Consider the following 14039-nt stretch of genomic DNA (forward strand, 5'->3'; position numbering starts at 1 on the left):
TGCCTTTTAAATAATTATTGTTAGAGTTGTCACTGTTGAATGTGCCATTCTTGATATAATGTAGTTCTTTTTTTGGGGGTTCCATGAAGATGCGCTAGCCAGCATACTATGTCAGGGAGGTAGGCTTTTCTTAGTTACGAAGAATTCTTTGTCATGTGTGAGTAGATCACAACAAACATTTGATTTGAGAGAATGCTTTGTTTAGAAAAGAGAACAGGTTTTCCTTTTCTCACTAGTATGTAATTTTTTTGTGTGACTACAAGTGCATTATTCCTTACCACTTATCTAGAATTGTCTTTTTGCACCACTGTATGCAGGTTGTGCAGAACATTTAGCTCAAAAGAAATGCAACTGTTACAGCTAAAAAAAACCTTTCTTATTGTGTCTTAGCATCATGGATTGGCATAGGAATTGAAGCCATTGAAACACCTAACGGACGCTGCCTCTACCTAGCACCTTCTCTCGCTGGAAGCCTGACGGTGATAGCGCTGAATAGTAATGAGACCAGAACTGTGAATTTGGACTGAAAATTGTTTGGATCTGCGTATAATATGAGGGTGAAATTTGACCTGCTAAAAATCTGGAAAAAAGACACGGGTTTTTGCAGTACTTTTGTATTTAGTACCCTTCTTTTTATTTGAAGGATCTGGCATGGATTCTGCAAGCTGTTGAATGCCTTACGCGTCGTGCTTCCTGCTGAGTTTCCAAAGGACAAATGTGAGTATTTTAATTGTAGAACATCGTTATAGCCGTGAGCTTGTGCTGTACTCCAGTTTATTGACTCTGTGTTGAACACGATTGCAGACTTCACAGTTCCTTTGCCAGAAGATTGGGAGCTGCAATGCTTCATGCCACTGTTTGATGCCCACAGGTAGGGTTATTTTGAACACAGGTCACAAGAGGAGGAGACATTTTTGTTGCTCATAGTGTCTCCTAGAAGTATATTTAGTCATAGCTGGGGTGACTGATGCTGCTGTTCCAAGGCAGATTACACATCTGCACCTTTAGAGGTATCAAATGGGGATGTGCATATGGCGACAGGATAAGTATATGGCATCAGTTTTTGGCAAATGTGTTATATGTTTTCTTCCATTATTCCCACCTGAAATAGGAACTCAGGAACAGGAAGTCAGCTTAGTGAAGCTCACCTGGAGTTTCTCTGCTCTGTGATGAAGGTCATCGTTTTCCTTTTTCAGTGAGCTCCATTTTGAGAGTGCCCCGACGCTAATGAAGAAAGAAGCTGGTGACTTGAGGGCGAGTAGGCTTCTTGACATCGCTGAAGTGTTGAGCCAAGTCATCATGAATGGGTGAGCATTCGTAGCCAAGTTTTTTTCTTATGTTTTCTCACAGCTTTAGCTGTACTACAGGCCTTCTTGCTGTTAGTATTGGTATTGTAGTATAACGTAACCAAAAAAACTTCTACATTCACGTGCTGGCTGTTGGCTTGTTGGCTTGTTGGCTCCCAGGCCATAAGGGACATATGGGCCAGTGGAAGGATGTTCTCGAATGTGCGACCTGTGTTCACGTAGGCCGACTGTGCCTGGGAGCGGGTGCAATCATCGAAGCAGAGAGTGGTATGTGGTGCAGGTGTTGTTGCTGCTACTTTGCTCCTGAAGACGTTGAAAGGTCTGTGAAAGGGGCTCTAATAAAATCGCGGTATGTCTGGGATGTTAAAAGGGCTTCACTTCACGAATATCCTCTAGCAAGAATTTTTTTAATGTGCTTTGTAGAAGCTGAGCTAACAGCAGTTAAAATTTGAATTTCAGCGTCTTCGCACCTTTCCCTCTCCTCTCGGCACTCTTTGTACGCTGAAAGGTCGGCGCTGCTCCGCCGGCCCCAGTGCCAGGGGTGGAGCTTCCTGATCTGCCGGAGCTATGCGGCTTACTGGCCATGGCCATAGCTGCCTTACGCCTGAAAGAATCTAACCAATAGCCATTTCTGAACCGATATATGCAGAAGCGTGCGATGGAAGAGGGGCGAGCATGAAAAGTCACCATAAAGGGCTCGCCAACTTCCGCGCGTGATTGTGTATTTGTGACAGCACAACACAATGCATTGATTTAGCGAGTTGATGAGCTCTCCTCAGAAGGTGTTTCAGAGCCCCTTGAAGGTGCAAGTACCATTGGGGATATTTGCGGTGCTTAGACAGTGCTGCAGATATCGCAGGGGATGCACAATTTGGTAATGTGTCTTGTGCATGGATAGTATTGTGTTAGAATGACTTACTTATTTGAGGACACAATATATATATGGGTAAAAACAAAAATAAAGCGCTATGCCAAGAAGATACAGTAGGACCGCGATGATTCAAAATTTGAGTAGCCAGTGGCCCTCTTCCCGGTCAGTTCGTCACTTTCATTTATGACCTCCAAGATTTCTGATGCAGGTAAATGCCACACTGGCAGCGCTGGTTCTGCACCACTGTCAGTCTCGTAATCCACAAGTTGACAACCTCAACTCGTACTTTTGTTGGCCTGCGTGCCTTGCCTGATTTCAGGCTTTGCTCTTCTTGCACCTCTGATCTCCTTCTCTGCTTTTGTTGGGATAGTTGCTTGGTGCCTCAGTACCTTTGGCATTCGCGTGCTGAGCCCAAGGGCCAAATTTCATTGGAGGCAAAATGCATACATGCCTGTGTGCTGTGCTATGTCATTGCACATTAAGAATGCCAGGCGGTCAAAACCTCCACTACAGTGTCTGTCACAGCTCACATGCGACTTTGGGGCATTAAACTTCACTTACCATATCTGTGTAGTGAGCTGCAGTGCAAGCAGTCTGGCATGCATTTATTTTTCTACCATTTTTCACTTACAAAATAAAAGTTTCTAGCAATATGCACGGTCCTATTATAAATAATTAGGTGCATCTGAAGGTGTGCCTAATTAAGCAAACAGGTCAGCATGTGCAAACCTGCAACTCTCTGAGCTGCATTTCCAGCAAACTCTTTAGTAGAGCATACGCCATCATGCAGATGGTGGTGAGTCCAAAATCAAGCTGGGCTGATAAGGGGCAGTGAACCTCATTGATTATTGAAGAAGTACGTCAGGGATGTGTGTACATGCTGTGCAAGTTTTCAAACTGACGCACCCAAGATTCTGCTCGCCTTTGATGATGATGACAAAATGCACTCAAGCTTCTCCTTTAGCAGTAGTTTCTTAATTGTGAAATGTCAGTGAGAACTTTATTGACTACAGTGGCGTAAACTTGAAACTGCTGCATGCAGTTAGACCCTAGGGTCAATGAAATTGTGAAATCATGAACCCCTGCATTGGGGACTGCTACAGTAAAACCTCGTTAATTCAGACTTCAAGGGAGTGGAAAAAACTTCCAAATTATCCGAATGTCGAATTATCAAATGGCCCCCCCCCCAAAACTGTCAAAAGACGTTCGCGAGAAAGCAAAATTTTATTTTGTGGGAACTTGGGCAATTGTTGTCTTTTTTTAAGACAAAAACTGGGTGACAAGAGGATTTCTTGCAGTTTAATCAAATGTTTTAATTCATGCATGCTATGGGAAACCACAATGGCAAGGGTCTCCGCGGCTTCTTTCAGGGACCAAAACTGTAGCGCTGGAGCGTCTGCCAGTGTGGCATGGCATATGAGTAGCCTTCACTGCATAAACGGTGAACAGCATGTGACGAGCAAGGAGTTTTGGCGTACTGGCAGAATGGAAATATCACGTGGATGGAAGCAAGGGAAGCGCGCATTGCCGCCGGAGCGGCAAGACACCTTCGAAAAAGGAAAACGAACAAAAGATCAGCATCAAGGAAACTGTCGTACCAAACAGTGTGTGGCTTGGCTGGCCTGCTGATACGCGCAGCCGGTAGCCGCCGTTGCTGCAGGCTGGCAGCAAAGCTCTGAAAACGAAACTATGCGGCCAGACTCTCTCTAGGCCTATCGGCAGGAACCTGCCGACCATCAGCATGCCTGCTTTTGCGCGCACATCAGAGGGGCGCGGGAGAAACTATAATATGCAATTCAGGCTTGTGGACAAATATCTGGACGATCGCCTGTTGAGCACGTGGCATGTATCTTGGCACGGCACACTGTGGCGGACCGTCCGAATTAACTGATGTGAGCCCGGCAGTGTCCAAATAAATGAGCTTCTGATGCCATAGACTTGCAGGGGCATTTGGTGGGAGTCCGGCAGCAGTCCAAATTTCCAAATTAACAGGGGCCGAATAAACGAGGTTTTACTGTAGCAACATTGCCCCTTGTACGTTTTCGGTTTCGAAGTGGAGGGTGGTTTCTGGTCCGGCACTGTTTTTCGGGTGATGACAGTAGCGATGAGTGTCTCAAAAACTGACTTCACCGCTGTTCCTGGCATGTCTTCAGTCCAAATTAACCGGTACGCACGCAATTTCACTCCGAATTAACGAGTGTGTGCTGCCATTGACTTATGCACTTTTTTGACGGGAGGGAGCAGGGAGTCTGAATTATCCGATTTTTCGAATTTACGGGAGCTGAATTAATGAGGTTTGACTGTGTTTTGGATATTTGTAAAAATATAAATAACGGTGACATGATTGTACAAGAGAGTTTTGCATTTGCGTCATGTTGCAATAAATGAGTTAATCTGTTGCTTCTATCTGAGGGGTGTTATTAATGGACCCACTGGGGTTGATGTGACAAAGTAGACATACTTAAAGCTTTCCTTTAATGAGAATACATGCTATGCAGGAAAAATGTAATCTCACTGAGTAAGGACACACCAGCCCGGTATGTAGCAAACCACTACACAGAGGCCATGCGTAACCAGGTGATGAAGCAGATACAGCAGCTCTCCATTGAGCCTGAAGGTGACTCCAGGAAGTCTGGTGAGTGGGAAAGCACGTTGATTGCTCTCAATGCATAAGTGTCAGGATCATGGCCTCTATCTCATGCCAGGCTCTTTTTGCTTGAAGCCCCCCAATTCCTGTGCTTTATTTGCATTTTCCTCAGTTTTACTTTGTTTTTTGTTGTAGCAGCAGTCTCATTGCCTGATCGGTGCACCATCAAGTTGCATATCGATGCTGTGCTACATTGGGCCCTTATTGCATGTGCATCATGGCTTTTTCAGTGCCTCTTGTGCTTCGTCCCTGTGTGTTGGCTTGTTCTCTTCAGGCATGTTTTCAAAGTGTGCTTTGTGTCCCTTGCAGGAATTAAAATAGAAGGGTTAGCCTAGGCACCTACAGCTGTGTTTTTTATTAGTGGGTCAGTGTCTACTGCCCACTTAGGTTCTGGAAAGGAAAGTTAAGCTAGTAGTGTTTGCTATTGATTTAATTAATGTCACTTATTTTAATTGTTCTCTAGCGTTAAAATTGAATACTCTAACACTGCGTTCCCAAACATTTAATCACACAGGAGACACTTCTACAGCATGTTGGTGATGTTTGAAGTGTCGTATTTATAGTAACACCTCGCTGCTTTAAAAAAAAAATTGCAGGGAAAACCTATTATCCGGAAGAACATATGACCCAAACTGCCTGATTTTTAGAAATGTAACTATAGAATACAGTACAAATGCATCTATTGGTCATTTCACATCATAAAAATGTCGAATAACATTTCTTGGCACAAGGCCTCAACAGCCCCTTTTCTAGTGCTTGCAGAATTCCGTCAACATTTGCATTGTCTTAAGCGAGGGAGAAACCACAACACATTCAGTCTGTTGACGGTAACAGCGAAAGTAGCAGGGATTCTTCTGCATTGGTTTTAGACGCTTCGCCCCCTTGCAGTAGATTGCGGGGACACCATCGCAGCGTTTTTACTCTTCATGGTTCGTTCACCAGACACGACTTGCTCGTATGCAAGCGCATTGTTGTTCTGAGGTAATTTGCCCCCTTTCCCTTGGGCACTGCGAAGAAGCTGCTGCGTTTCTCGTCTTCGTGTTCCATCCCCATGGGAACAGCCCTCTCACATGGTAGCACACTGTTTATTACTTTATTTTTAATGCTTTGCTGTTTGCACTAAGGCACTGGAGAAAAGCCGCGATGGCAAATGACTGTTGCGGCATTCCAGTTTTTTCTGCTGTGTACCCCCGGGTTTGGCCCAGTCGTATGTGTGCAATTGTGCAGGTGGTTGCCAAACATACTATACGAACAAAATTTGATGTCATTTTGAACGTAGTAGCCAGCAAATCTTGTTATGCAGGAACGTATTAACCAGAAGAAAAATAGTGAAGAAAAAAGAGTACATCTGTGTTTCCAGCACATCATCCAGTGCATTTGATGATTCTGACACTCATGTATCCATCCCGTGCCTGACACTTAGTGTTGTGACAGCACATGCACCTCTCTGATGCCAAAGCACCTACCCTGCCAGCACGGTTTTCATGCATACACTTGTGGAGTGAAAATAGAGATGCATCGCAGCGGCACCATTACTCGGAACCAACGTTTTTTTTACGTTGCTCGGAACAGCGGCACTTCCGAGGAGTGACGGTAGCTGATGGAACAGCCGACGCCGCTCACGCATAGTTTCTCTCTGGCTCTGTTTGATGCATTTGTCTTGACTGCTGGCCACATTTTACCAGTTTTTACTGTCGCGCTTCGTCAGTCATCATTAGTGCTCCGGGTCCAGTAAGCGTTCGGCGCTCGTTCATGGCTGCATCCAAGATGTCTGTCATTCTTTGTGCCGAAGAAACTAACTGCACATTGGGCCCCAAGTTCGACGTTTTGGGATGTGTGATGCAGGTGTGGTGGCTGCAGCGCGGCAAAATTTTCAGCTGTTCCATGCGATGTTGTGGTGCGGTGGTTTGCGGAGTGTGCGATTTCACTGGATGATGACGTTAGAGTGACGTGCTTTGGGACTGCAGCAGCAATGACGACGGCAGCACTAGTGAGGACGATGGCACAAGTGTAGACGACTAGTCCATTGACTAATACATTTTCGTTGTGGAATGTGCCCACGGGCACACACTTGTCTTTTTTTTTTCCTGACAGGTGATATGGGGGGCCGACTTACAATCGTGTAAATACGGTGAAATTGCAGAACCAACAGCACTACTGAATCGGCCATTCATAAGAATACAGGGATTTAAGTTCTCAGGAGTATATGCATGCAATGCAGTGGTACTATACACTCACCACTTGCATTCACCTGATTCAAACAAATGTTTGCTCAAGCTAAGGTACCATTCAGAGAGGTTTACCTCGTATATGCTGGCAGAGAAGTGTGTCATCAAAGCTATCTAGATGAATTTTGTGGTTCTTTATTTAGTCTGTCTAGCAAAATGGTGGAGGTTTTCCTGCAGTGTTCTTTTAGTTAAAGGGTGCTGTCAATATATACCCTTGAAAATAAATTGTTAGTAATAGTTCTTGTACAGTAGAGCCCACATCTATAGAAAACTAGCTCGGACCGGGAAAAAACTTTTCTTTATATGGGTTTTTACTGTATCAGTAGTTGGTGATGGCATGGCTCTTAGGATGGCTATTTACTAAACACAAAGGGTTGGTTTATAAAAGAAACACACAGAAATTCCTTCCATCCTGCTCTTATCGACCCTTTATGTGATATTTATTTTCAGTTCTCTTTTGACGAAACGTAGGACGCTGACCAGTGAAAAAAATAGCTTTGTATTGACGAGTTCCCAGCACAGGGGCCTTGTTCACAATGGAAGTCGCCAACCTGTGTATGGGCCGCACCCTGTTTTCCAGAAGGAAACACTAGAAAAAAAAATAATATCCCTGTAAGTGCCACACCCAAACTTTCCCCACGACCCAGGCGGAAATAGCCTTCGAAATCCACACGCCGTGGCCTCCGCGATCAGCTCTGGCTGCGAGCAATGGCGCGCTTGATCGCGGAGGCGACACATGCACCCAGGAGTTTCCAGGTGCCGCCCACGGATGGCGGCAGAGGCCGCAGCTCATAATTACCATCGTCAACTTTTCCTCCACCGCCAGCTCCCGCTATCCATATTGGCATCAGTATCACCAGCTCCAACAGAGGCCTTCGGATGAACCGGGCATTTCTTCCGGTCCCTTGAAGTCCGAATTACTGAGGTTAATAGTTATCATGTTATTTTTTTGTTGCCAGTCTTGTCATTTTATGGATTTTGTATTCCATGACCTCATTATAGTTTGGATACTTTTATGCTGTCTAATCAAGTAGTATACATTTCTGTGCACATCATGTTTTTTTATATGGTACTGAGGCAGTCTAGTTTTGTTTATTTTAGTTGCAAAGACCATACACTATTTTGAAAAGAATAAGGGCCACAACGTTTGCTTGCTCGTTTTTTTCTGAAATTTTTTTTTGTACTGAACAGATATACGATATTCGAAGCCATTATTTCTTCAGATTCGTATTCGAAAATTTCAATATTCGCACACCCCTAATGATTAGTGATTGCAGATGTAGTCGTGACGATTTTCTTTCTCAGTGTCGACGAACCTTGCCTGGTCCCAATCAATGTTATGGTTATTCATGACGGTGTGTTCCGCTAAAGCGTTATTACGCACGCTTTTGTTTCTTACGTCACGAGTGTGCTGCTGCAGTCGCTTTTTGTAATTTCCTGTCTCACCGATGTACACGCCATCGCAGTCTGCGCAGGGGACTGCGTTAACAACCCCGGGGAACCTTTCGGCAGCTTATCCTTCACGCTTCCTAACTGATGGTGCATTTTTTGGAAGGGATATGTGCCACCTGCACATCATATTCCCGTAAGACATGTGCAATACATTCACTTGTACCAGGAACGTATGGCACAGAGGCCCGTTTCTTGAGGGGGTAGGAGTAGTCGGGACGTCCATGACGTTACAGATGCCGTTCCGCTGTGTTGACGAAATGTCTGGGATAGCCACAGCTAGCGAGGTCATTTCGTACTTTTTCTGTTTCCAAAGACGCGTCCTCAGCTTTTGTGCACAACTTCCTGGCCTGCTGAAGTAAAGTATTGACAACAGCCCTCTTGTGGGCAGTGGGATGTACCGAGCTGACATGCCGGTAGTGGCCCGTATGTGTATCTTTGCAAAATACGCTGAAAGACAGATTCTGGCCCTCCTGTGAAACGAATACGTCGTCGGGAAAGGGCAATTTGCCGTTCACCTCTTCTAAAGTTAATTGAATGGCATTTTCCATGTCGTTCACCATAATAACCATAAATCGATTGGGACCAGGCAAGGATCGTCGCCACTGAGAAAGTAACATCGCCACGACAACATCTGGAATCACTTATCATACAAACCATATCAGGAACGTTTAACAGAAATGACGATAATCTCAACCCGATATACGCTCATTGTTCCTTGCGGCGATTGTTCAAAACTGTTTAAATACGACCAACTTCTGATGGTGACTTCCATTGTGACCAAGGCCCCCGTGCTGGGAGCCGAAACGTCATAACAAATTTATTTTTTCTCTAGTCAGCGTCGCGTGTTTCGTCAAAATGTACCCCCCAGGCCAGACGGGATTCCGTCACATTCTCAATTTCATTCTCAGTTCTCATATTTTATTTTAAGTTTTCGATCTCGTTTGCGTCTTGTGGAAGTACCGCATTTGCATGAATACAGTGCGGCAACGAATATAACGCCTGTTTGATCCCATGTAAAAACCAAAGCTTTGCGTGGACGTGGCATCGTCTTCCTCAGCGGCATTTAAGAGGCAGTAGTTCAGAAGCGCGCGCTACACAGTCAAGTGCAGCAAAACCGCCGACACAGTGCCGCTTTGCCTCCGCTTCTTGGCTCATGGCCACTTGATAGGGCTATAACCCCACACCAACTGCTGCCTTGGTCGATGAAAATAAAGTATCCTCCTCCTCTTTCCGCCGCTCCCCGCTCCTTCACGTTGCCGTGCTGTGAACGTTCTATTTTTTCGTCCGCGCCGTGCACTTTGCCTCATCACACCAAGGTCTTCGAAAAGTTGGCTTCTCGTCGCGCTCTCCAGTGTGGTGGTCAAGCAATCTCGGAAAGCTCAGTTTTATCATCTTTGGTATCCATTTGCCTCCTATTGTTGGCCTTGCGATCTTGTATTAGGGAGGTACGTCGCCACGACCAGACGCTCTTTATTATAGCCATTTCTTGTAAAAAAATCATTACTATAAACGAAAAAAATGTAGTCTATGGAGGGTGAAATGGGACTACGGTTTCACTTTACTATATCCGAGTTTACTATAGCGGTACTCTACTGTATAAGACTGTACTGCTCTCTTTGTGGTCACTAAGATAAATAGTTGATTGGTGCTAGCTCAAGGCTTCTGCCTAACATTTCATAGCTTTTAATGTTGTAGCTTGTGCCTCCTCTTTACTCATACCATTTTGCAGGCAAGTTACTGAGACTTATTGAGCACACGCTGCGAGTGACCACAGAAGCGTGCCCAAGCTGAGGCAGTGAACAGTTGAAATGTCATGCCCCATCATTTCCTATGTTTTGTATCAAGTGAAGCTCAGTCCAGTTGCTCACGTATTAATTCTGGACGTCCGTCATTGTTTGCAGCAATCGATCTAAGACGTGGTGCTCTACAGAAAAGGGACATGAGTAAGCATTTTTTTTTACTGTTAGCACAAACACTTCATTTTGTTTATAACTGTGTAACCATGGGAAAGTTTTTATATTCATATTAAATTCATAGTTTCAACATATTTCTGCCACTGCTTAAAAATATTCAGTTAAAAATTCACCTCATATTTATGTAAATTCGCAGCACCGTGCTTCTTCATCTTGTCTAGGTTGGTAACCTTTTATAGGGGACATGAGAGGCAGTTCTGTTTTTAGGTGCTTCGATGCCAGAACTATTTACATACAAGTGGTGAAATATACTGGACCAGTATCTGACTTTTACAAGGGGCGCATAGTACTAGAAGCAAGTAAGTTGAGTGTGGAAGAGGAGAATGCTTTCCTTGAGTTACTGTAGGTCGTGAAAGTGAGGAATTGGGAATTAGTAAGGGACCGGGCACCCAGTTCTCTTGTTGCTGCATCAACATTGGCCAGAAGCTAGGGCAACATAGAGGCTGGGTAAAAATATCTGTGAAATGTGCTGGTTGCTTTGCTTTATGTGTGCTTGCATCAGCCTCCTTTTACTTTTGCATGCTGAAGTGGTGGACTCTTGTTTTTTGGTTGTGTGTGTATCTGTGTGTGTGTAGCTGGAGCTGTTTTAGGATGTGGCTGTTACCGTGATCTCTTGAAAGCTTTTAAATGCATGGGAGCTTTCTACAAGAGCCAGGGCTCAGGTGGTGTTTCCTCTTTTTTTTTTGTTGTTGAAAAAGTAATGAGTTCTAGTGAAACTTTATTTGCAAGCCACCGGGTGACTTAGAGGCCAACTGAAACAAAATTTTGTTGAAGAAATTTTGTTCTCTAGTAGTATATCATGAGAATGTGCTAAAAATAAGGGGTGGCATTTGCAGTTGAAGTGAGTGTCAAGAATCACATCTATTACCGAGCACTGGAGGCGACGGAAAACATTTGAAAACACTCCACTCCGTAGCTGTGTCGCTTCAGCAACTTGCTGCTACCCACAGCAACCACAGTGAGCGGGCACATATTGCATGTACCATGAGTGATATGAGCGTGATTTGCTTGAATCAACCACACTGCAAACAGACACCTACAAATTGTGAGCATGCTGTTTCGCGGCGTCATGGAGGCCTGTTTTTTGTTCAGATTTACTGTAGGCGATGCAAACTTCTTATTCATTGTGATCAATCAGACTAGGACCCAACCCCCAATGCAATAGTAAACAAAACAGATCACCAAATGGCACACATCTTTCCTAGCTTTCCATATTTTGAGAATGCATGGAAGCTTGCTTAAGGCACAACATACCGTGAAATCTCGATACAATGAACTTTGCGGGATCGCCAAGAATCATTCATTATACTGAAATATCGTAATAATGAAGGACTCTGAAATCAAAGCTAGGGCTTTGAAAGGTTGTTAATTTGAACTCAAAGGACCAGAAAAAAATTTGGCAGAAGTTATGTTGTTGACTGTTTCTTCGTCAACAGTCCTGCACCCAACTTCCGGTGCGAGACATGATGATGACAGCTATTGGCAGAGATGCACACTGTTAAATCAAGCACTTCAGCAGTGTTTTTGGTGCCTTTAATCTGAGGCAAGCTCGTAATAACAAGGTGCCTTTACTATGGGCGACCAAATAAATTACACGTTTTTCTGAAATGTTTAGTATTTGAAATTCATAGTAGTGAAATAATATTGAAGGTATAGCGATTGGGACAGGAATTTTTGAACAGTTTGTATATCTAAAAAAAGTCATTAATATTAGGTTCATAGTAACAAGAGCAGCATTTTGGCATTGAGCTCATACCTGAAATTTCAATAAACTATGCCACAGTGCCAAACCAGGGACTGCCAAATGCCACTTTAGCCTTCAGCCTTCACACCGTGCCATCGATATCCCATTCATGCCCAATGGGTTTGACTTGGGATAAGCTTTCCTGTTCTCTTTAGTTTCTCATATGAAGCAAGTCAGTCACCTAATCGTGTATCACGCTTCCAGGTGCATGCATCATAGGCCACAGGCCTTTTTAAGTTTTTGGGCCAAGCGTGAAACTTTATTCGATTAGTTTTATATCACATGGCCCACATTAGATGCCATTCTAGACAGAGTGAAATATCATTTCAATTGGCCTCTAAGACTGCCTAGCGAGGCTGAAGATTGAGCAGGCTTTTCTTATGCCTGCTGGTTGCCTTGCAGTAACATTATATGCAGGATTTTTATGTTGATTTTATGTAGAGAAAAACGGCCTTATTGTAGGATTTACTGCTCGGTTGAGCCATGCACATAATGCTGGGAATTTGTGTGTTGTGCATATCGCTTCTGTCTTTCTGATTGGAAAAAGGGGTGTGCTTGTTTGTGAATGGTTGTGTCGTCATTGGCATTACCCCAGACAAGAGTGGCTCATCAGAGGGGGCTGCGCTGGAGGTGCGGTTCAAGTTGGATGGTGACAAGACTGGGGAGCCAGAGAAGAGGGGCCCCAAGGGAATGGCCTCAATGAAGGAGAGACGTCCAGGCCGCAATGTGGCCATGCAGGTATGACAGCTTCCGTAAGAGTGTAGCATGGAAATGGTTGTAATGAGAGGAAACCTTTTCTGTGGTGTACTGACAGAAAAAGCACCTAACAGTGCAACTGAATGGAAATGCAAGTACAGCTTATATGGTGCCAGTAATGGGAGCAATTTGTGGGTTGATTACTAAAGCGCACACTACTGTCCAACCTTTTATTGTACATAATGGATGTACAAATGACAAAGGAATGCTTATGACTGGTTTGGGCGTCTAATCTGGGGGAGGAGTGTGTCCACAGGGCATATCAATTGCGCAGTGGCCAAGTAGCTAATGCAGGACTTTCCTTGTGAATGTAGGGTGCACTGTTTTGTCTTTCCTGGTTCAGAAATAATCTTTATTTTCTCCTTTTTATTAGTATTTGCAGGTGTGTTTGATGCCTCACTGTCTCCTTCTGTTTGATACGCACTTGCTGTACCTGTGCCCCATGTTTGTTTAGACTGCAGTTTATGCCTGGAAATACAAAGGTTGCAAGCATAAACTGCAGTCCAAGCGAACAGGAAGGAACAGAAACAGCAAGCACACATCAAACAGAAGGAGACAGTGAGGCAACAAACTCACCTGTGAATACCATTTGAAAGGGGAAAATAAACTGACTATTTTCGAACCAGATGTGCTAGTTTTTTGTTAATTGTGCACGCATGACGAGTTCGTATAATTGTCAGACATCTTCAGGCATCGTGCCGCTGAAATGATGGGCCAGATGGTGCTACACTTGTTTCTGATCTATCAGCGTGTGAAGCAGCCAAGCAAAAATCATTCGGCAGCCCATGAAGTGCATCAGTTCATTAGTTTATGTGATTTAGGTCAAGTCGATCGATACACAGAGGCGCTCAGATGGAATACTCGGTAGTACTGCTGCTTGTGCTTTTGCTGCATGCTGGCAGTCAACTGTGTGTAAAAGAGGAAAGTTAATTGATGCGAGATCCTGTAAGTGAACTGATGAGCACCATTTAGAAAAGCTAGAACAATAAAGGTGTGATATGATTCAAATTGAATCACAAATACTGTTCACATACTGTTGATATTTTCAAGCCCAAAGAGCA

The 14039-nt window shown here is 44.2% G+C and overlaps 1 protein-coding gene across 5 annotated transcripts in view; it reads left to right on the top strand.

Moving 5' to 3' along the window:
* LOC144115642 (uncharacterized) overlaps positions 1-14039 on the top strand; it is an 80871-nt gene that overhangs the window by 25254 nt on the left and 41578 nt on the right. For 3 of the 5 annotated variants that reach the window (XR_013311485.1, XM_077650080.1, XM_077650082.1), the window contains exons 12-17: positions 644-717; positions 805-871; positions 1197-1307; positions 4677-4813; positions 10407-10448; positions 12818-12960. Coding sequence is in view for 3 of the 5 variants with exons in the window: in XM_077650080.1 (XP_077506206.1) it covers positions 644-717; positions 805-871; positions 1197-1307; positions 4677-4813; positions 10407-10448; positions 12818-12960 (574 nt within the window). In the remaining 2 variants the exon portion in view is untranslated. The remainder of the gene's footprint in view (positions 1-643; positions 718-804; positions 872-1196; positions 1308-4676; positions 4814-10406; positions 10449-12817; positions 12961-14039) is intronic. The other 2 variants (XR_013311486.1, XM_077650081.1) reach the window with 1 other exon arrangement.

The sequence above is a fragment of the Amblyomma americanum genome, chromosome 1 (assembly GCF_052857255.1).
Source record: "Amblyomma americanum isolate KBUSLIRL-KWMA chromosome 1, ASM5285725v1, whole genome shotgun sequence".
NCBI lineage: Eukaryota > Metazoa > Arthropoda > Arachnida > Ixodida > Ixodidae > Amblyomma > Amblyomma americanum.